Genomic DNA, 23,433 nt, shown 5'->3' on the forward strand with positions numbered 1-23,433 from the left:
TTTCAAGAAGAGACTGGACAGCCATTTGTCTGAAATGGTATAGGGTTTCCTGCCTGAGCAAGGTTTGGACTAGATGACCTCCAAGATCACTTCCAACTATTATTATTATTATTAGTAGTAGTAGTAGTAGTAGTAGTAGTAGTAGTAGTAGTAGTAGTAGTAGTATTAGCAGTATTAGCAGTATTAGTAGTATTGTTATTGCTATTATCTCCAAGGTCCCTTCCAACTCTGTTATTCTGTTAAACAAGAACAATAATGTTGCATTCTCAAAACAAAACTTGGTATTGGTGAATTCCATGCCTGGCAAAATACGGTGCAGCTAATGTAAGGCCCTGATTTAACCCAGGATAATAGGTGGGTTAAAGGTATTTGACAAAGGGCGGTTGCAGTGTTCTAATGAAGTTATCTGGAAAAATTGTTTGCTTGGCGGGCGTTTGTTTCTTTCAGTAGCTTAGTTAATGATTTCTCAGAGTGATGTTTGTATTTCTTTTGTAGAAGGAAACCATGTCATTGATTCTATGATTTCAGTATGTAGGTAGACATTTACGCATACATGTTTGTATTTAAAGCTCAGCTAGATCACCGTGGAGTGCTTCTGAAAGCCATTGGTATACGAAGACTAGACACATTTATTTTCAGATACATGGAAATGGGTCATAATTAAATATAGCCTAAGGGGATTTTTTTTCCACTGCACTTCATACAGGTTTATCTGACCATCTTATAACATACTCTGGATGGCTCTCAATCCAAAATTAAAATTGCATAAAAACACATTAGAACTATTCAAACCAAACACGTACAAATGAAAACTCGGTGCCAATCAAAGTTCTAATGTGCAATTATCTAGTCTTCTCCCAGTGCTTGGGGGGGGGGAGTCAGATCTTCAAAGCCTTACAGAAGGTTAAAAGGGTGGAGGCTGGTTGAATTTCAGGGGACAGCTTGTTTCATAGGGCAGGGGCTGCCATGGAAAAGGCCACAGAAAAGTCACACTTCCTAGCTCCTATCCAATGACAATATTTAGCAGATGGAACTAGGAGTGTGTGCCCACCCTATCTGACCCAGTAGGACAGGTAGATGTCCTTAGGGAAAGATAACCTGGCCCCCTGTCATATAGTCTTTAAACACACAAACAGCAATAGCACTTAGACTTATATACTGCTTCACAGTGCTTTATATCTTCTCTAAGCAGTTTACAGAGTCAGGCTATTGTCCCCAATAATCTGGGTCCTCATTTTACCAACCTCAGAAGGATGGAAGGCTAAGTCAACTTTGAGACATTCAGAATCGAACTGCTGGCAGTCAGCAGAATTATCCTGCAATACTGCATGCTAACCACTGCACCACCATGGTTCAAATCCAAATGCAAAGCAAATTAAAATGCAAAACGATGCAGTTCCTTATTATCCCGCATTGGAAAAGCCCCAGGACAAAGACCAAGACATTATTGGCGTTTGGCTTTTGAAATATAGATACCAAATAAGGAAGGCACAAGAGTGATAATGCTAGTTGTGAGAACCAATTTTGAGTAGCAGTGTGTGCAAGGTATGAGAAGGCACACCGGGTTAACCTTCCATATCACAAGCAGCTTTGTGCTGTAGCATGATTCAGCCTGGCCATAATTGTTTGCTCTCACTTCCCTGCAAGATAAAGAACAGTTCTACCTGGTTTCAGTCGAGTTTCAATTCTCCCAGGAAAGTCGTAGTCTTGTTATTTTTCCTGAGAAATGGACCCCAACGTGGTCTTTTGGAGTTGTCGACTTTCCTGCTCTCTGCTCTTCCTTTGGTCTTTTAGTAAGTACCTTAGATTTAAAATTAGAGTTTATTGTTTATTATTGTACCATAATGCTACGATCATAAAGTGCCTTATTTTATGGGCAATTCAATATAAAATATAAAAAGATAAGACTGTTGTTGTTTTTTTTGCCCAGAATGACAGACATGACACTAAAGGAAAAGGGAATGGGGAGGGAAAAGGAAGTTATTAGTGAAGTGGCATCTCTTCTGCTCCTTAGAAGGAGGGGATCTGGGCTGCAACAATCCAGATGATCACAATGGCGAAGAAACACAGAAAGCCGGAACTTAGATCATCCAGTGGGTTTTCATTCCAGATCTTGTAGCCCTAGACTTGCTCTTGAAGGAATTGTCCCCTTGGAGGTTGAACGTACAATCTTCAAGTACTATTTGATTTTACTAAGCCTGACAGGGTTTTTCCTCACTTTTGGAGGCAAAAGTAGCCTTATGTTTATGCTTTTTGCCCGGTGATAGAACCGTCATTAACACTTTTTAAAGTGCATTAAACACTGCAATGAAATAGCCAAACATTTGAGGCGCACCAATCATTCTATTTCGACTGATATTAATAGTAGTTGCACAGGCTCAACCACAACTCAGCCTGGAATTTCCAGCATAGGTCATTTCAGTCATTAAGTGGTTCACTGCAGGACCCAACTTGATTTTATGACTTGTTTTCCCATGGTTGTTTAGCAAAATCCTTGTTCTGAGTCAGAAAAAAGAATCAGAGTGTTGAATCAAATTGGAAGTCCTTAAATAGATTTGATGGTTTGGATGGTTTTTGTGGTTTGTTCATATCTCAGTTGGTTGGTTGGTTGATTCTCTCCAAATTGATTTTAAAAAATCAAATTGGAGCTAAACTGGGTCAGTTTGATTTCCCAAAAGGATGGAATCAAGAGGAATCTGGATCTGCCAACAAGCCCTGAAGAGTTGTTTGTTAGTGTCATTTAGAATCAGAACTGTGCCATTAGATGCGGTGGACATTTTAAGAAATTGCAGGCTAATATAGGGAGATAAGATCAAGCCATTAGGAAACTGTACTGGGTCATTTCTTGAAACTGGCACCTTAAGAGAGAAAGAGGCCCTAATTCAAGGTCCAAACAAACATATGTCTAGTCCAGGGGTAGGCAACCTTGGCTCTTTTATGATTCGTGGACTTCAACTCCCAGAATTCCTGAGCCAGCCATGTTGAGGGGAAAGGGAGATGTTTCCAAGCTGAGCCATGCTGGCTCAGGAATTCTGGAAGTTGAAGTCCATGAGTCATAAAAGAGCCAAGGTTGCCTACTCCTGCTCTAGTCCAAGGAAGAGAAAGACTAGGGATAATCGGGTAGTATTTCATGAGGGTCTCTCACAGAGAAAAGGGGCTCAATTTATTCTCCAAAGTGCCTGAGGGCAGGACAAGAAGTCATAAGTGGAAGCTTGTTAAAGACAGATCCAACCTAGAATTAAGGAGAAATTTCCTGTCAGTGAGAACAGTTTGCCTCCAGAAGTTGTGGGTGACCCGTCACTGGAGGTTTTTAAGAAGAGACCAGACAGCCATTTGTCCAACGGTGTAGGATCTCCTGCTTGAGCAGGGAGTTGGACTAGAAGACCACCAAGTTCCTTTCCATCCCTATTATTCTATGTTCTAAACATTTCTTTTCCATTCCCCTCATAGACTATGGGGGCTGTGTGGAAGTGACTGTGCCACATGATCCCGTGATGCAGCAGAAAGGTTCAAACGTGAAAATTCCTTGTCACTATAAAACATCGGTTGGCAAAAACTTTGTTTTGGAATGGAGGTTTGCTGGTGGCTCAACGGCTCCTGATGCTGGATCACAGGTGAAAGAGAGCAAGGCAGGAGCAGGCAGGAAAAACAGAGGGTGAAGAAACCATATAGGGATACACTTTTCCAGTATTGTCATTGAGGATTAGGAAGAAAAAGGGAAGTAACTATAAATCCACAGCATTTAACTTGAATTTTGCTTCTAAAATTAGTATCAGTATAAAATCAAGACTCCGTGTGGCCTCTGAATCATTGGGGATGGGAGAGTGATGCAAAAGATCCAAAACAGAGAAGCAGAAATATCAGTAGCAATAGCACTTAGACTTATATATCGCTTCACAGTGCTTTACAGATCTCTCTAAGTGGTTTACAGTGTCAGCATATTGCTGCCAACAATCTGGGTCTTCATTTTACCGACCTCCGAAGGATGGAAGGCTGAGTCAACCTTGAGCCAGTCATGATCGAACTCCTGGCAATGGGCAGAGTTTACTTGCAATGCTGCATTCTAACCACTGCACCACCAGATTTTACTTCTCTTATCCTCACTCCCAATCAATTAATTGGTTAAAATATTCTAGGTTTCTTGAAGATCAGGAGTTCCTTTCCATTAAAAAACTAGGGTGAGAACATGCTAAAGAAATAGTGGGCTACTTACACTCTCAGCCACTTCATCTTCAGCTCCATCACTATCTTTGGAGCTCTCCAAGCACTTTCAGAAATCAGCTGCCAAAATTGGGCAGCAAGATAATTACATTTCATCAGTGGGATCTGGAAATTTAAAAAAGGAAGGGATGGGAGTGGAAACTCTCTTGTTCCCACCCTTAACTCTTCCCCAGCCTTCTGGAAAATGGAACAAAATTGTGCCATGGAAATTCAAGAGGAAAAAACTGCCAATGGGGAAAGGTTGATCACTATTATTTTGCTCTATCAGATGCCTCCTCCCCCCCCCCAAATCAATCTAAAATTGACCCACCCCAGTCCTGAATCTCATGGGGATTTTTCAGGTTGGGAAATTTGAATAACTAGGATGGCTTCAGAGTGTTGGAAAAATATGGAATAAAACTTCCCAGTTCTCTCCAGATCTGCAATTATGAAATCTGTTCTGATACATCACATTTTTTAAAAAAAATACTCAGAACATTTTGCAGATAAGGTACAAATCTTCATTCATCCTCTTCCGCAGCGGAAGAAATTTTATGAAAAGAGAACAATGGATGTTGGCACTGTGTGTGTGTATGTGTGTGTGTGTGTATGTGTGTGTGTGTGTATCCTTAATTATATTAAAAACACGAATCCCAGGTATACACATGTCGTGAAAATGGTAAATAAATCTGAGCACCAGGATAAAATCATAAACAAAACAAAGGTACTGAGCTTTCATCGGCCAACTTTGAAAACTGACAACACACTGATGAGTACAATTTAAGAACAATACCTCCAGTATTAATGAGCAGACCAATGACCAGGTCGAGGGCTAGGGCGCAGAGGCAGCCAGTTATATAAACGAACTCCCGGATCCAGTGCTTTATACTCTGACAATGTCGTCTGACAATGTCGGTAGTTTGGCCTCAGTACTTTTGTAGATTAAACAGTTTTGTTTATGATTTTCTCCTGGTCCTCGGATTTATTTACCACTTTCACGACTACAATTGAGCCCAAATTTCCGTTGTTAAGGGAGACAATTGTTAAGTAAATTTTGCCCCATTTTATGACCTTTCTTGCTACAGTTGTTCAGTGAATCAATACAGTTGATAAGTTAATAACCCAATTGTTATCTGGCTTCCCCATTGATTTTGCTTGTCAGACGGTCGCCAAAGGAATCACATGACCATGGGACACAGCGATGGTCATAAATATGAACCAGTTTGCCAAGCAAATGAACTTTGGTCACATGACCATGGGGATGGTAGAACGTTCATAACAGTGAAAAGGGGTCATAAGTTACTTTTTTCAGGGACTAAATGAACTGTTGTAAACCGAGGAGTGCCTGTTCTGAGTCTTTGTACAGGTTCCTTCTTTCGTGCAGGTAACCCTCCCATCTCATTTCAGATTCTGTATTTTGCAAATAATGAGCTCTACAAACCAGGTGGGCAAGCTGACCGGCTCAGCCTCCTTCACAATCCTCCCACGCTGGGAGATGCTTCCATCCAGCTGAACAATCTCCATCCATCGGATGCTGGCACTTACATCTGCGAAGTAAACAACCCCCCAGATTTCTATGGCACTGGTACCGGGCTTGTGAAACTTGTAGTTTTAAGTAAGTCCTTTTTTTAAAAAAAAAATATTGAATTGGTTGGCATACACACAATTCTAGCTCTTTAACTTATTGCATAAAATGGACCGAGATTAAAATCCTCGGCTTGAGTTGCAGGCAGGTACAAATCGTTTTGATCATTACCCAAAACATCTTACCCTGAATTTCATAAATAAATGCATCTGTCAAAGTTGTTTGACAAATGCCTTTATTTGTAGGAGATAGACATTTTCACCTGCTGGCGGGGGGGTGATGGGGGTTAGAGTCCCACAGGCATTAGAAAGCTCTGGAACGGGCAGTTCTATATGGCTTTGTTAGTTAGGGACTATGAGTATGATCTTCCAAAAGATGTGGAAGTCAGCTTACTGGGGAATATTGAATATCCATGGCAACTGAGAAGGAGAGGAATGTCAGCCATGTCACAGACAAGGCCACCAGGTCAGGCAAGGCTGAATGAGCCTACTGATCAAAGATAAAGATGATGGTTTTCGGTAGTGCTATTTTTAAGTAGTATTTTTTTAATTTAAAGATTTTACATATGCAATAAGAAATGGATTCAAAGAAAAAACTAGTAAATGTGAAACCAAAAAAAGGGGAAAAGGGGGGGGGGAAGAAAAAGAAAAAAGGCTTCAATTGAATCCTAATTTTACAACCTTCTCTAGCAGTGTATGTATTTTGTATTCAAAATATTTAGCATTTTTTCATGTCCACCAAGCAGATAGTGACTAAATGTAGAGCAGGAGTCGGCAACCTTAAACACTCAAAGAGCCATTTGGACCTGTTTTCCACAAAAAAAACATCGGGAGCCACAAAACCCTTTTGACATCTAAAATGAAGATAACACTGCACATATCGTTTTGTTTTTTTTACCTTTATGCTATGTATAAAAAAACTATAGTATGTTGCATTTATGAAATCAATGAACTGCTACAGAGAAAACAAATTTTAAATTTCTGCATGCAACAAAAACATTTTGAACTCCGAAAAAAAGACGCTGGGTCGAAGGTTATTTTCAAATAAAATACTCAATGTCTATTTGAGTCCTCCTCGTATTTATGACATAAAAAGCCGAACTTAATTAAATTCAATTAGTAGTGAAAGGAAATGAATCTGCCCACGTAGCATTACGTGTTCTGTTTTCTTCTCAAATTTTTATTTTCTTGGATTTATCCATGGTTGGCTTACCAGAGGTGGAAAAGCACAATCAATCTCATGCCAGCAGGTGTCACACATTGGCAGTTGTGATGCATATTTTGAGTGACAGAGAGCCACAGCAGGGGGATGAAAGAGCCACATGTGGCTGGGGAGCCATGGGTTGCCAACCCCTGTTCTGGAGGGTGCCAGATTTAAAGAGGGGGGTGAGTCAAACTTCTCAGTCTTAGTGGCAAAAGATCTATCTATATCAGTGTTTCTCAACCTTGACAATTTTAAGGCATGTGGACTTCAACTCCCAGAATTCCACAACCAGCAATGCTGGCTGTGGAATTCTGGGAGTTGAAGTCCACATGCCTTAAAATTGTCAAGGTTGAGAAACACTGATCTATATCACCCACATATTTTAACTTCCTTAAGTTCCTGGTATTGAATTCCTCCTTTCTTATCAGTGCCACCATCCACACCAGTCTGTAAAGGGTCCACCTCCGCACCTATTGGATCAGATGTCAGCTTCTCCTGCAGTTCTTCTGAAGGTGTGCCCTCCCCAATTTATTCTTGGACTCTGCTGGATTCTAAACAGCCACTTCCTACCTCCAACATGGTGCAAAGTAGGTGAAGGGCAGTCTTTCTTGGTAAAGGACATGCCAAAGCAGAGAGTAGGGTGGGTGGATGAATGGATGGGTGGATGGATGGATGGATGGATGGATGGATGGATGGATGATTTTAAACCAAGTATACTGGTATAATTGCAGCAGGCTACAGTTGGACTAACAGTGGACTTGTTTTGTGTTTAATAAATATTAACCTCTAGATTAATATAAATAGTCTTCTGAATAGGTATCAGATACTCTGTAGTCCCACATATCACCTTGATTGATGATAACCATTTTAAGGAAGTTCCAGGTGTTTGATCAAAAGCAGCTTCCAAAACAGTAGACAATGTGGAAGCAGATGTGTTCAATTACAGAAGAATCTTATGGAATCATGTTCCCTGTAATCACTTTCTTAATATAGTGATCTCCTCCATAATGTTATTAAGGAGGAAATTCTACAAGAGGAAGGTCAAAATATGGAATAATTTCAGAATGTTGCAGTCTCTGGGTGTGTAGTTCCAATGTAAGGCTGGAGAAAGCTGTTCTTCTAGTTCTACTTTCAAATTGATCTTCTCAAAATACTGAAGGACATTCTCAACGAAGACTGGCCTGGAATAACAACTTTCCCCCCTTATTTTGTCATGTCTTCTGACTGTAAGTTGGTGTTCATGAATGTCTTCTGCCTGCCTATCCTACCTAGTGTCTGTTACAGTCCTTACACTGTATGTTTTTTCTTCTTGGGCTACTGGGACTTTTGTTAAGCACATTACCGTAGGTAAACGTCTTAAGTAAACCAAAAGACCAAGTAGCCCCAAGGAAAACTTACAATCCTCATAATACATGGACAGACTGAACCGTAATTTCAATTGGGAAACCTGGCTTTCCTAGACTAAGCCAAATCAAAGAAGACTAAGGAATTCCTAGAAGCTTGGCATTCAAACCCCCTGGCAGGGTAAGCTACTGTACTGTATATAAACAATCAGCAAACCCCACACTCACTAGCACTGATGTTGTTACCTAGTCAGGTAATGAAATATCTGCAAACAAACAACCAAGCTCAGAAAGCACCAAGGATTCCACAGTTCAATCCTGAGCCACAGGTATTCAATTGGGAGTTACTTTCTTATTCAATTTTGATTTCTTTCCCCAGACCAAGAAAAGGGAACTCTCCTATTGACCAACCTCACACTTCAGTTGTCTGGTACCTACAGCTGCACTGCTACCAATGAGTTTGGACACCATAGCTGCCAAATCTCTCTCCATGTGACAGGTGAGGACTTGTCAGTAGACCAAGGGACTCTTTTTGTTAATCTTTCTGAATACCTGATAATGGTATCTTTTCATGCAAGATTCTTAACCAACTCATTTAGAAACTTAGTAGGCAGGTACGTGCATATCTTATTAAGTCTGAATAGTTTTTAACCTTGGCTTTGTTCTAGTGGCTTATACTAGGTATGTTTTGTGAATGATTCACTGTAAATTACAAATGGGTTAGTTTAGTAACTGGGTTAGGAAAATTGTGTGAATGGAAGTAGCAAGTAAACAGCTAACTTCAGCTTGTCATAAAAGATTTGGAATTTCCCCCCCAGATTTTGGACAGTGATGCCATTCTGTTAGGTGTTGGCTAATAAGGATCGAATTCTGAGCTCATTTTACTACGTCTTGGACCTGTTAGATTGCCACTTCCCATTCTTTAAAAGAGGTCCTGGTTTTTTTGGTCCTATCCATTAAAACTTGACTAGATTTCTCGATTTGCACAGATTCCCACTGTCCCAGCAAATCTCTACGAGTATATAGTGCCATCTAGTGATGCTGTTTACACTATTTATGCTTTTTTTTGCTCAGACTTTCTGGGCACATGGGCATCGTGCCAGCCACATGCTGAGCGAACATTACTGTTTTGATTTTCTAAGAATCTTCTGGAGACATTCAGGTGGGTCCAGAGGCATTCTTATAAATGTTAAAAACTGGAAATTGTCTTTGCTTCATCCAAGATCTCCATTATTATTTTTTAGAATCTTGAAAATCAGATGAAATCAGGTGGGAAAAGGATCGCGGTGGGCTTTTGTGCCAGCATCCATGGTTTTCTGTCCAGGGCACCATTTGACCTGCCCCTCTCCCTCCTGTCCCAGATTTTCTTGGTCTCATTTAGACTTTTGGTAAAAGAGATAAATGGTAAAACTTTTCATGCAAAGCAGGCCGCAGTGAAGGCTGTAAGAAAGATGGTGACGTCTTTAAATATTCCAAGAGGAAACAACCCAGCAAGGATAAGATTTTACTGATCTTCAGCGTACTAGCTTTCTTTTGGCAAACTGTCACAGAACATTTTTCAAACCTGTATCTTTCTTCCCTCTCCCCTTCACGACAAGAAAAATGTTTATCATTGGGTTTCAACCACTGCATGAAATGACCCCCATAAACAGGTTAGACCCCTTCAGATGTAGCAGAATGTCAGACCTGCTCCAGTTAGGTCCCTTAGGAAAGAAAGATCTTCAACTCCATTTGGTTCTTTGACTAAAGGATACTGCTTACGGCAAAGTCAGGCTAGAACTAAATTTCCCGCATGAAAAAGGTTACAACTTTTCCCCTCATCCCAGCCCTCCCCCCCATGACCCGTCCATCTTCAGCCGATGAAGAGCCACATAGAAGGCTGAGATGTTTGGGATAATCCACATTTCAATCTCAGGCTGTGTGGCTCTGAGAGCTGGCAGCAACTCCTTTCATGCTTCCCTGGTCTTCATCAGACTGTCATCCCTCCCCCTCCCTATTTCCCATCCATTCCCCATACAGGTGTATTGCCCATTTGTTCCGTTCCTTGCTCTCCCCTTGCCCTTCTGCCCATCTTTGCCTTTGATGGCAGGAGGCCAGCCAGGCGCCCGTGGAAGATGGCAGACCTGACCCACCCAAACCTGACCCACCCAAACCTGACCCAGACCTGACCCACCCAAACACACCGGTTAGTGTGTCTCCCAGTTAAAATGGGATTTGTTCAAAGCCCCTTTTTTAAAATGAAGATTTGCTTTTCCTTTAAAAAAAAATAGTTTGCAGTTTCCATCACCTTCCCTTTCCAAGATCACCTAGGAAAGAACTGCTTTGTTCCCAATGGATTGGATACCTCTCTGTGCTCCATCTCTTCTCGCTCTAGAGGTTGGATATTGCAGTACAGGTGGTCCACAACTCACAACAGTTCATTCAGTGACTGTTTGAAGTTACAACGGCACGGAAAAAGGGGACGTGTCTATTTTTCACATGCCCGTTGCAGCTTCCCCATGGTCACGTGATCAAAGCTTGGCAACTGACTCATATTTATGATGGTTGCAATGGGAAAGCCAGATTCACTTAACAACCATGGTACTAACTTAACAACTGTAGCAATTCACTGAAGAAGCAGTGATTCAAGGAGGAGGAGGAGGAGGAGGAGGAGGAGGAGGAGGAGGAAGAAGAAGAAGAAGAAGAAGAAGAAGAAGAAGAAGAAGAAGAAGAAGAAGAAGAAGAAGAAGAAGAAGAATAAGAAGAAGAAGAAGAAGAGAAGAAGAAGAAGAAGAAGAAGAAGAAGAAGAAGAAGAAGAAGAAGAAGAAGAAGAAGAAGAAGAAGAAGAAGAAGAAGAAGAAGAAGAAGAAGGACTATTGTTGGTTTTTTTCTAATGCCAAAAAATATTCTGGAATTAAATCATTGTCCATTCACGTTCAGTTCCTTGATCGCCATTAAGTAATTTGTGGACTATTTCAACTTTCCAATTCTGCCTGAACAACTCATATCCCCCCCCTTTTTTTTTAATTTGCCTCCTACTCAGGTCAGTTCCTTTCATTAATTAGCTCTCACTTCCGTGGACAGCTCTCCCACTCGCAAGCCTTGTTTTTTTGCTGAACATCAACTGGAAGGAGAAATTAGAAGCAGGGCAAAATGGCTGGGAGGCTTGCAGAAGAGAGGGAGATGTGATGGAGAAAGCGATAGGAAAACCAAGTATGCATTTCAAGCTGAGATCTATGTTACAGTTTGTTTTTCAAAGGTGTGTTTTAGGACTTGGAAGAATCCCGAGGGATAAAGTAAGGGGGGGCAGAATTCTCTGATGATATGAGAGCGTAAAGTTAAATTAGAGTATATAATTATAGCTTTTCTTCTCGGGGAGAGAAAAGAAGTATTTCACCTTGGCTCCTGACAACACGATTTCAAGTTTGTAGAGTAATGACAACTCTGGTGGGAGGTTGCTTAAATTGGGAACTAGCAGAGGGAAAGGATGAAGACACATATCTGCACATGTTCACACAAACACACACACACACACACATGAAATGCAACCCTGCCTTCTGCTATTATCTTTAGGTTTAGAATGTATTCTCACATCTCCTTAATCACATCAGATGGATCTTAATCTCTTCAATCTTGACTTAAATCACGCTCAGGAGATATTCGTTTAGGTAAAAGTAGAATTGACAAACCATTCATTTCGCGACTGTTCAAAGTTACAACAGTCCTGAAAAAGTGAGTTACAGCCAATCCTTCACCTACAACCATCATGACATAACCCTGGTCAGGGGATCCTAATTTGGGTGCTTGGCAAGTGATGGTTGCGGCATTCTGGGACCACATGATTACCATTTGTAATCTTCCCAGCCAGCTTCTGACAAGCAAAGTCTATGGGAAGCTGGATTTACTTAACAACTGCATGATTTACTTTGGGGTCCCCAGCCCCCGATCCATGGACTGGCATATCAGCAACCAGTCTGCACAAACAAGCAAAGCCCCATTTGGGAGATGCAGGCAGCACACAAAACCATGCTCCTCCATTCCATGGAAAATCCTCTCTCCACGTAACCGGTCCCTGGTGCCCAAAAGGTTGGGGCCTCCAATTTACTTGGCAGCTGCAATGATTTGCTTAACAACCTAAGCAAAAAAGATTATAAATTCAGGTGCAACTCAGTCAACAACTGCCTTGCTTAGCAATAGAGATTCTGGGCCCAATTGTAGTCATAAGTCACGGACTATGTATTCCAAACTTGAGACTTACGCAATCAACCAGCCATAAAGAGTGAACAGGAGGAAGAGATGACCAGCAGCACAACAATATAAATCAATGGGACATCAGTGACTTCCCAAGGACTCCAAGTTTCATCATGGACCTGTCAAGGGGCCGGCAACCTGTGGTGGCTGACGGGCACTGTCGCCCCCCCCCTGAGCTTGCTGGCCTCTGTGTGTGGGGGCTGATGGCATCAGGCAGCAGCTGCCCCGGCCCCTGCCTCGCCTTGCCCTGCGACAATGGTGCCCCCGCCATGCCTCACCTTGCCTCACCTCACCCCGCAGGATGAGCCTCCTGCCCACCGCCCCACCTGCCAGAGACCCCCTGGATCTCCCCCAACCCTGCCCGGCCCTCACAGGCATCCCTCCTGAGCAACATCGAGGTGACCACGCCCACATTGGCCACACCCATCCAGTCTGCCATGACTGCAGCCACGCCCACCATGGGTCACGCCCACCTGGCACCTGGTGATAAATAAGTGAGTTTTGGGTTGCAGTTTGGGCACTCGGTCTCTAAAAGGTTCGTCATCACTGGTGTAGGTTTTCCTGGATGAGAAGGGAGTTGGACTAGAAGATGTTCAAAATTGTCAACCTACTCTCCAAAGCTCCTGAAGGCAGGACAAGAAGCAATGGATGGAAACTAATCAAGGAAAAACCAACCTAGAACTGAGAAGAAATTTCCTGACAGTGAGAACAAATAACCAGTGTAACCACTTGTTTTCAGAAGTTGTGGATGCTCCATCATGTTGTTGTTAGTTGCAAAGTCATGTCTGACCCATCGTGACCCCATGGACAACATTCCTCCGGGCCTTCCTGTCCTCTACATCTTCTGGAGTCCCTTTAAGCTCACGCCTACTGCTTCAGTGACTCCATCCAGCCATCTCATTCTCTGTCGTCTCCTTCTTCTATTGCCCTCAATTTTTCCCAGCATTAGACTCTTCTCCAGTGAGTCCTTCCTTCTCATTAGGTGGCCAAAGTACTTGAGTTTCAGCTTCAGGATCTGGCCTTCTGAAGAGCAGTCAGGGTTGATCTCCTCTAGGACTGACTGGTTTGATCGCCTTGCAGTCCAGGGGACTCGCAGGAGTCTTCTTCAGCACCAGAGTTCAAAAGCCTCAATTCTTTGGCACTCAGCCTTTCTTATGGTCCAACCTTTCACAGCCATACATTGCAACTGTACTTTTGTTGGCAGGGTGATGTCCATCGTGGAGGTTTTTAAGAAGAGACTGGACAGCCACTTGTGTGAAATGGCATAGGGTCTCCTGCTTGAGCAGAGGGCTGGACTTGATGACCTCCAAGATCCTTTCCAACTCTGTTATTTTGTATTCTCTTTCCTGGCATGTTTTTAAACTCTGCATGCTGTGTGATTCTTGTAAGTCACCTTGAGTTCTTATATGAGCAGAAAAGTGAGGTATACATTTTCTCAATAAAAATAAATCCCACTTCTGTTAGAATATGGCAGAGGAAAAGCTATGGGAAGTTGAGAAAGTGAGATCTTTATTTGCTCCTGTTCCAAATACATTTCTGAAGATGAATGGTGTATAAAAGCGAAGCAGTTTAGAAACGCCATATGGTGTGAAGCAATATTTTAAGCATCTATACCGATATCATATGGTGGGGAATATATAAGAAAGAGAGTTTTAGTAGAAGTGGGAAAAATAGAGAACAGCTCCTAAAATAGACACAGACAAAACTTACTATGTGAGAATATTTAAAAATTCAGATTTCTCTGTATGAAGACCAAGTTTATGGGCCTTTGGTGAGATTTAAAGTGAGTGGTGGAGGTTGAAATTGCCATATGAAACTATCTACTACCAGGTGCAGAACAACAACAACAACAAAACATTCATATAATAAAACATTAGATGGACTGTAATAAGATAGGAGTAGCCAACATTTCTTATTCCACAGTTTTCTTTAAAAACAGGTAGCTCAACTCCAAATCACACGAGAGTAAAAATTGGGTCTCCACAGTTGTTTTTGATGCATTGAAATCTGTTGGTTGATTTGTTTATGGAATTTATAAAGTTACCCCCCCCCACTAACCAGTGGTGACACTGGGTGGCATACATTGTTAAAAAAAACAACAATGAAATCAAAAATAAATACAAAATGGACCAGTGCAGGGGTAGGCAACCTTGGCTCTTTTATGAGTCATGGACTTCAACTCCCAGAATTCCTGAGTCAGCATAGCTGATTCTGGGAGTTGAAGTCCATGAGTCATAAAAGAGCTGAGGTTGTCTACCCCTGGACCAGTGTAAACCAGTCACAATAAATGCATGAACCAAGGCTGGGTATAACAAATGCTCATTCTTGCAATAGAACCTGTAATATCTCAGTCTAAAGCATGGAAGAAGAGCCAGAAAGCTAATGCAAAGAAGCTCTCTTAGTCATTATTCTCTGCTTGAAGTTCTCTTATTGTTAAGATTTTTTTTTCTAATTCAACTATAGTCCTCCTCTCTTCCTTCCCTTCTCTACCCTTCCCTTCCATCTTCCCTTCCCTTCTATCTTCCCTTCCCTTCCATCTTTCCTTCCTTCCTTTCCCCTTCCCTTCCCGGCCCCCTTCCCTCCCCCTCCTTCTCCCCTTCCTTTTTCTTCCATCTTCCTTTCTCTTCCATCTTCCCTTCCCTTCCCTTCCCTTCCCTTCCCTTCTGTAACAATGGTAGATAGAGCAGAACCCCACAAGATCTTCCCTGGTATTGTGATGTTTATCCATGTCCTAAGATGCAATGTTTTGTCTCAGGCAGGTAAAATTAGTGCTGTATTTGGATACAGGACAAAATCAGTTCATCTCTTTCCTTTCAAAAATCAATTGATGAGAAAAGCTTTCTGTAAAGCTAATGAACTGTGCTTGACCGAATGTGATAGCTACATTTCCTTCCTTCCTTCCTTCCTTCCTTCCTTCCTTCCTTCCTTCCTTCCTTCCTTCCTTCCTTCCTTCCTTCCTTCCTTCCTTCCCTCCTTCTTTCTTCCCTCCCTCTCCCTCCCTCCCTCCCTCCCTCCCTCCCTCCCTCCCTCCCTCCCTCCCAGGAAATAGAATATGGTTTATGGAAAGTTACTTAACCTCCTTTGAATTCCCACCTTTCTGCAACTGCATTAAAGAAAAAAAAAGCTTGCAAAATGCCAACTTTTTTGCACCTTCTACAACCTTTTTCATCTCCTTGTTAGACTTTCAGAGTCTGAGCCTAACGGGTGATTTGTCTTCTGTGTTTTGACAAGTAGGTATTTCAAAAGCTGGGGCCGTTGCAGGAGCTCTTATTGGGGCCATCTTAGCCCTATTCCTGCTTGGAGCCATTGTCCTCTACGTCTTGCAGCACAGGAGAAAAAAGATGGCTAAGGAGAAGCCTCAGTCTGAATACAGTGGAAATGAAATAAGGTGAGAACTGCTGCCCAAGTCACCTTGGCTTTACTCTTTTCTATTTATCCGTTTTTATTCTGCTTACTTTACTTTCAGTCCAAGAGTCCTCAAGGCAGCTGGGAAAATGCATGTGGCCAAGTGCACTCGGCCACTGGGTTGAAGGGTGTGATTTCCAGAAGACAAGAGAATAGAATTTTCTTCCTTCTTATTCCACAAAAATAGTTCAAGCTTTAATTCAAGACGTGCTTTGGTAACCTTACACGGAATTCATTGGGGAAATGAATGAAAGGAAGTTTCCCTTTTTGTGATTTTTTTTTTAAAAGCAGCCACTTCGTCTATTGCAGACATGTCAAACACAAAGCCCAGGGGCCGGATGTGGCCCGTGAAGTGGTTTCATGTGGCCCATGAAGCTATCCTGGAAACAGTGAGAGAATGGCCAGGAGCCAATGTACAATTTTGTGGTGGCCATCTATGCTGAAACGCATTCATTCTTAGCTCCACAAGGTCGTCTAGAAACAGCGAGGAACCAGCCCCTGCTGTGTTGGCCCCACCCTCTCGGTGCATGCTGGGGAGGTGTCACCCTTTGTGAGGAATGAAGAAATGGACCATGCCTTGGCGCTTGCCCCAGTCCCACCCCTTTCTGCCAGAGACCCACAGATCTATCCCACTCCTGGCCAGGCCCCCACAGGCACCCTTGACGCGAACGATGTAGAAGTGGCCATGCCCACCCAGTAGGCCACACCCACTCCATCCACGTCCACCCAGTAGGCTGCACCCACCTTGGCCACACCCACCCAGCCCCCCAAGGGCAACCGCAATGCTGATGCAGCCCTCAATGAAATTGAATTTGACACCCCTGGTCTATTGATTCCTAAAGGAAAGCAACATTGATTAGCTGCACATAAGCAAGGCAATTAATAATCCCTTTCATCCTTATTCCTCCCACCTCTAAAAGCTTTTTTATTAACCATTTTGATTGGGATTTTCAATGAATGAGTCATGCAGCTGGCAGTAGGTAGTTCTGGATATGCTGTACACCTCTTGGTAGTATTTAGCCCATTAGGAGGTTTTCTGACTCCTGTCAGTTTAACCCAGGGGATAAAAACAACAACACAACTTCATTCCTCTTAATCCTAAATGCAACATGCCTTTGGAGCCAAACTCAACTCCTGATGACTCCATGGAATGCCCATGGACCATTTCTTAGGGATAGATTGAAAGTGGGTTTGCTGTTGCTGGCCACAGGAAGTTTCTTCAACTTCCTAGCTTGATAGATTCCCACCTAGGCACTAATCAGTTGAATCGCCAAAGGAAAATCGAACAATGTTTTGGTAGGGCAATAAATACAATTTGTTCCACTCGAGGATAACAGAGTGTTATTGCAAAACCTGCCACAAATTCACCTGTCTTTCCTCCATCATTTTTCCCCTAGAGTAAGTCTGTGAAGAGAAGACAAAGATAAAGCTTTTGCATGATAGCTTTAATTTTGACGCTATGGAAACCCATCATTTGGCAGTTCCTTCAATTTGTGAGAAGTGTGCATGAAAAATAACCTCCCATCTGTTCATGTACTGCAACTCAGATCATTCTATCATGCCATGTCTGCTTTCCTGGTGCTAGCCTTCAATAGATGGAGCTAACTGGTTAATAGGAAAAAAACAAAACAAATAGATCTTGAAAACCTAAAATCGACATAGCTTTAAATAAATCTGAACGAGGCAATCCAGAGCTGGATTGTGCATCTTCCTAATATTTGATTTAAAGCAGCCTTTAACTTTATCTTTGGTACGTGGGATGAAATACCAGTGCTTATGCTCTGCTTTGGGCAACAATGAATATTTTTTGTCCGTTTCTTCAGATAAGGAGTGGTGGTAGTACCTGTGAAGAATATTTATATCAGCAGATCAGTAGGAAGTATGGGGAATGGCGTATAGCTATCCCAGATGAACTATGGATCCTAAAGAGTTGGAAGCCAACCAATATTTAAAGCTAATCATATCTCTTAAAAACTGTTGAAAGTCAGAGCCTCTTGTAAGATTAAAACCTAAAGTTCTGGATGTCAACTAATCTTTTCTTTCTTTCTTTCTTTCTTTCTTTCTTTCTTTCTTTCTTTCTTTCTTTCTTTCTTTACTTCCTTCCTTCCTTTCTCTCTCTTTCTCTTTCTTTCTTTCTTTCTTTCTTTCTTTCTTTCTTTCTTTCTTTCTTTCTCTCTCTCTCTCGCTCACTCTCTTTCTTTCTTTCCTTCCTTTCTTTCTCTTTTTCTTTCTTTCTTTCTTTCTTTTCCTCTCTCTCTCTCTCTGTCTCTCTCTGTCTCTCTCTGTCTCTCTCTCTGTCTCTCTCTGTCTCTCTGTCTCTCTGTCTCTCTGTCTCTCTCTCTCAAGGGAGGATGCCACTGCTCCTGGAATCTTCAGCCCCAAAGAGAGAAGGGACAGTAAATCAGAAAGCCAACTCCTGGAAAATGTCTCTTCTAGACCTGGGTCAGCCAGTACAACCAAATCCCAACTAAAGAACTTCATAGTCTGAATTTGCATCGCTATTTTTTCCCTTAAAAGGCCAGCTTTGTTTTACTGCAGTGAAAGTAGGATTCATCTGAAAAACTCATCCCATCCATGTTGCTTGGCCTTCATCTACCACTCCTAATCCTTTTGCTGCATTGGTAACTGTTAAGTTACTTTCCTGCAGGTTTGTTTTAGGTTTTATTTGTTTGTGATGCTTGCTTGGTACCATTTGCTTTTTGGCATGTGTCTTTGGGCAGGTTAGGTCAAGAAACTGTAACCACATGAAAAAGGAAAAAAAAATCTTCATTTCAACTTTTTTATTTCTTAGCTAGACTGAGGGTGCAAAAGTCTAATTCTATCTCCTATGCTAGTAAGAATGTGGTTCAACAGAAGAAGTGCTGTAGATTCTTCTGCTCACCACTTTTCATGACTGAATGCCTGTGGCCAGAATGGAAGTTGCTGTTTTAACTTTCATTTCTGGGGAGTTATTCTTTGATATACATCTCTGTCTCTAACCAGACTCTTTTTAAGGGACATGGTCACTCACGAGGGAAGGGTGTATGGCATAAGAGAGGCATGTTGCAGAAAGTTCCCACACTGCAAGTGCTTTACATGAAACTGTCCTTTGAGACGGTTTGGAAACCACAATTGTTTGAACTTAGTAATAATAATAAATAGTAATAGTAGTAAGGTTGGAAGGGACCTTGGAGGTCATCTAGTCCAACCCCCTGCTCAGGCAGAAAAATCTACACCATTTTGGACAAATGGCTGTCCAGTCTCTTCTTAAAAACTTCCAGTGTTGGAGCATTTACTGCTTCTGGAGGCAGGTTGTTCTACTGATTAATTGTTCTAACTGTCAGGAAGTTTCTCCTTAGTTTTAGGTTGCTTCGCTCTTTGGTTAGTTTCCATCTGTTGCTTCTTGTCCTGCCCTCAGGTGCTTTGGAGAATAGCTTGACTCCTTCTTCTTCGGGGCAACCCCTGAGATATTGGAAGACTGCTATCATGTCCCCCCCTTGTCCTTCTCTTCATTAAACTAGACATACCCAATTCTAGCAACCCGTTCCTTATATGTTTTAGCCTCCAGTCCCCTAATCATCTTTGTTGCTCTTCTCTGTACTCTTTCTAGAGTCTCAACATCTTTTTTACATCGTGGTGATCAAACTGGATGCAATATTCCAAGTGTGCAAAGAGTAGACAAATAGAAGTTGCACATGTTTCTTCACTTGCCAATATGTTTCCAGGATAAATGCAAAAGCGCAAACAGTCATTTCCCTTCATATGTAGGATGGGATGTCACTTTGCAGTTTTGCATGGGCTGCTGTTTTGTAAAGCCAAAGTATGGCTGTATATCAACCCACAAAACTTCTATTCATTATCAAAAAGTAAACACAAAGATTTCAGTTTGTTTTCCCTCCACCCATTATAATGAATGTGGACTTATTGTGACCCTAATACAAGGGATGACAGTAAGGATTCTTCTGGGAACATAAAAGGCATTTTCATGTTGGTGGATTCTAGGTCTATGTTTTTCTGCATCTCACATTGTTTGGTTCTTAAATTGTCTTAGAACCCCTTATGTTTCTTGGTTGCCATGGGAAAAAGGCATTTGCAATTCAAAGAAGCTTTCTGGGGAATTAGACATCAATAATGTCTTCGGAATCATCTCCACGAAATGAAGAGGAAAAGTTCTTAAATGTTGAATGGGAGATTAAAAGCTCGGTTTTCCAGAATTGCTACTGAAGTTCTGCTAAAGCAGGAATTGCCATGAATGCCACACAAATAAAAACTCTGAAAGTGGAACTTTGCTGGATTCTGATTTCTGCTGTAACGTCCTCATTTTTCTTCCCATTTTGGATATCTACCCAGCTTCATCCTTTACATCTGCCTGGAAGATTTTTAATTAAAAATATACACTTGCTACTAAAGACCTCAGCACTCTTGTTTTACATAACATTATTTATTGACATTCCATCTTAGTAGAAGACATCACGTGCAAAAAGAGAAAGAGAGAGAGAGAGAGAAAGAGAGAGAGAGAGAGATACTAAAAAAGACAAGGGCAGCAGATTCTGCCAAACTGTCGGTGGGTGAGAAAGAAGATCTAAGGAAAAAAGGAAAGACAAGCAGGAGAGTATTCACAAGTGAGAGGGGAGGAGAGGGCATGAGTCAAATGAAGCTGAATAAGAAAAGGTCATTTCCTACATGGCGTTCGTTGTGTCTTGTAGTGACTTGACTAAATGGAGTTTGCCATTCTTCCTTATGGCACAGAGAATGCAGAGGAGAATGTTGGCATGAATGCTTCTACCTTACTCTTTCTCCAGTTCCAGTTCCACCATCACCACTGGCAATAATGTGACTGTCTACATACCGAGGGGTAACATGGATGCACATGCACTCTCAGAGGCACTGAAGAAAAAGTTGAGGTGGTCTCTCTTTTCTCAGCTGCTAGCCCAGGGGTAGTCAACCTTGGCTCTTTTATGACTCGTGGACTTCAACTCCCAGAATTCCTGAGCCACCTGTGCTGGCTCAGGAATTCTGGGAGTTGAAGTCCACAAAAGAGCCAAGGTTGACTACCCCTGTGCTAGCCAATCAGGGAACCTGGGCTCTTCTTTGGATTGCTAGATTAGAGCCCTCTCATCTGTAAAGCCCAACTGGGTCATTTGAAGCTTTAGTGCGCTTATCAAAGCAAGATCCAGGAGGCTTTGAGTGATCGGGGAGACTGAACGTATCGTCATCAAAACAGGCAGGCAAAATGTTTTTAATACAAATGGCATTTCCCAAACCTGGGGCTATAAGAAGTGGTGGTTTGCATTGGGGGAAAAGATCTTAGCCACCAATTGTCCATTTGGATCCATGCAAATCATGAACCTGGAGGCCAATTGTGGGGTGGGGAGGAGGGGGCAGATAGTAAAAGTGAACTTGCTGAGAGGTCACCATCTCCCTCTGGCTCGAAGGTTCTGGTAAGCAGTGCCACCCTACAGCGACTGTCGGTTTGAAAAAAGAAGTCACAGCACTATGAAAACAACCAGAGACACCCAAAGGATTAATAATATCTCCGTTTCAAATCACTGGTGAAAGGGAATACATCTACAACTGAATGGGTGGGTCTAAAGGAGGCCATCTGCACAACATCTCTAAAGGAGGCGTAGAAGTGTTGAGCACAAAGGAATAAGCTAGCATGCAACATGCAAGAGGGAGGCTGAGAGAACACCAGTCTGCACTAAACAAGGAATGGCATTGTTCTTCTGGCTGGAGGTGGACCACAATTTGCTTTTTCCCTTTCGTTCAGACAGATGAAGGCAGTACGGGAAGAGATTTCTGAGAAACAGGCTTAATCTGAGGGGTTCTGTGGCATTTGCAAAACTCGCCACCCTCAGTGGTGAAGGCAGACATAATGTTTTTTTAAACGAAGTGGAGAGGGATGGATGTATATTTGAAAATTAAGGGATGGGATGGCAAAATGTTAGTTATGATCTCTCCCATAAGTAGGAGAAAAGGGGTCATCTATTGGCTAGTGCTTATAATCTTGCCAATCTATTTTTTCTCTCTCCTATGATTAGAACACTTTTTAAAAACAATCTATAATTTAACTTGATAAGATAAAGGTTGGGAATCTTGTTTTGAGGCCTAAAATAACAGCTTGTAACATTATGTCTGTCTTCAGTCCCATTAGCCAATGCAAGAATGCTTCTAAACTACCTTATCATCTGTCTCAAATTCTATTGACCAGTCGTGAAAATAAACCTAAAAGTCCGAACCACATCTATTTAAAAAAAACCTTTTCTCCACTGTCCATCTTGCTTAGAATCCAGGACTCTGCCTTAAAGGCCCACTGCCTCATGGGGGACCCTTGGGTGGATGGGAAATAGCAAGGAACAGATGGATGCAACCACGAAGAAAAGGTGTAGTCATAATATATTGCACCAACAGAGTCTCTCTCTTTGAGGATGGATATTTTGACTGACGTGGGCAGGTACCAAGAGGAATCCTGGGATCTGTGCAGGAAGAAAAGGCAGAGAAAATAGATACCGGTATTCTTAAGAGAAGGGGCAGTGGTAAAGGTTCTGAAAGCAACATCAGTCCAAAAGAAAGGATTGTGTCTGGTCTGCGCTCAGACAATAGGATGGTTCTTCTGGAAGCAGAAGGTGAATTCAAGGGGACCAGCAGGAACCTGCCTGGATGCTATGGTTCCTTCCATTTCTTCTCTAGTCCCTGTAGAAGGGGAAAAAAAAAATCAGATCACTTGAATCTGGTATTTGAGATAACAACAACAACTTGCCTAGCAATCTGGGCAGTCAAGAATGACTTTGTCTTCTGGCCAAGAATCATTTGTCTCTCCAAGCTTGGACTGACTGTACCGAATGCTCCCCATGAGGAACGGATTTGGTGCTCACGTCGTTTGGAAAGGACAGTTAGTTTTGGGGAAAGGCACGGGGAAAAGATGGAGCGTGCAGGAAGCATCCTCCAAAGAACTGGGTGTCTCCATTGACTCAGGAAGGGAAGAAGGGAAGAAGGTTGCCGGAGCTGATATGGGACCTAACATTTGCCAGAGGAAGTGTAGGCTTGAAGGATGCTTGGCTCTCGTTACTGTCTAGCTAGCAGATGGCTGCTATCAACTGCTCTGCTCTGTCTTGCTTTCAGGTCCTTGCTTTTTGGGCTTTGCCAACTACCCCAGGAAGCCCTGGCAGCTTAATGCAAGGTCATTTGTTTTCAGGGATGAAGGATGATCTGATGGGACTCGAGAAGGAAATGTACTGCTCTGAGAGATTTCATGTAAATCAATCATCCAGACTGTCTTACATCAGGGGATAAGGAGGCACCTTTTTGAATATCAGTTCCATTTTCTTTGGTGTTTGTTTAGAACAATCAAAAGAAGCTAAGAAGTTTAGGGAGAAAAAAAAAACCCCTAAAAACGTGCTATACCAAACCATCTGGTTAGCACTGGGTCTCCTTTAAAGCTAAGTAGATACCTCCAGGACATCATAATTGAGCGGGAAAAACAGAAA

The 23,433-nt window shown here is 42.2% G+C and overlaps 1 protein-coding gene across 2 annotated transcripts; it reads left to right on the top strand.

Moving 5' to 3' along the window:
* The first annotated feature begins 1,655 nt into the window (after positions 1-1,655).
* On the top strand, positions 1,656-20,355 carry VSIG2 (V-set and immunoglobulin domain containing 2). 2 transcript variants are annotated; one of them, XR_005558312.1, is made up of 8 exons: positions 1,656-1,793; positions 3,451-3,614; positions 5,608-5,815; positions 7,417-7,575; positions 8,711-8,830; positions 15,797-15,950; positions 18,314-18,614; positions 19,998-20,355. XR_005558312.1 is itself a non-coding variant. In XM_039356581.1 (7 exons), exons 1-7 carry the CDS (start codon positions 1,727-1,729, stop codon positions 18,453-18,455), a joined length of 1,014 nt encoding a protein of 337 aa, XP_039212515.1. In that variant the 5' UTR covers positions 1,656-1,726; the 3' UTR covers positions 18,456-19,212. The 2 variants fall into 2 exon arrangements, 1 of the variants encoding a protein (XP_039212515.1); XM_039356581.1 differs by lacking the exon at positions 19,998-20,355 and having other exon boundaries at positions 18,314-19,212.
* The last annotated feature ends 3,078 nt before the right edge of the window (positions 20,356-23,433 follow it).

The sequence above is a fragment of the Crotalus tigris genome, unplaced genomic scaffold (genome assembly GCF_016545835.1).
Source record: "Crotalus tigris isolate CLP2741 ecotype Arizona unplaced genomic scaffold, ASM1654583v1 scf7180000018825.4774228, whole genome shotgun sequence".
In the NCBI taxonomy this organism is placed as follows: Eukaryota; Metazoa; Chordata; class Lepidosauria; order Squamata; family Viperidae; genus Crotalus; species Crotalus tigris.

Excerpts from the sequence above, each read along its gene's own strand:
- VSIG2 (XM_039356581.1), top strand. The coding sequence starts at position 1,727 with ATGGACCCCAACGTGGTCTTTTGGAGTTGTCGACTTTCCTGCTCTCTG. Across the intron at positions 1,794-3,450 it reads GCTCTTCCTTTGGTCTTTTA|ACTATGGGGGCTGTGTGGAA; the intron begins GTAAGTACCTTA and ends TTCCCCTCATAG. Across the intron at positions 8,831-15,796 it reads AATCTCTCTCCATGTGACAG|GTATTTCAAAAGCTGGGGCC; the intron begins GTGAGGACTTGT and ends TTTGACAAGTAG.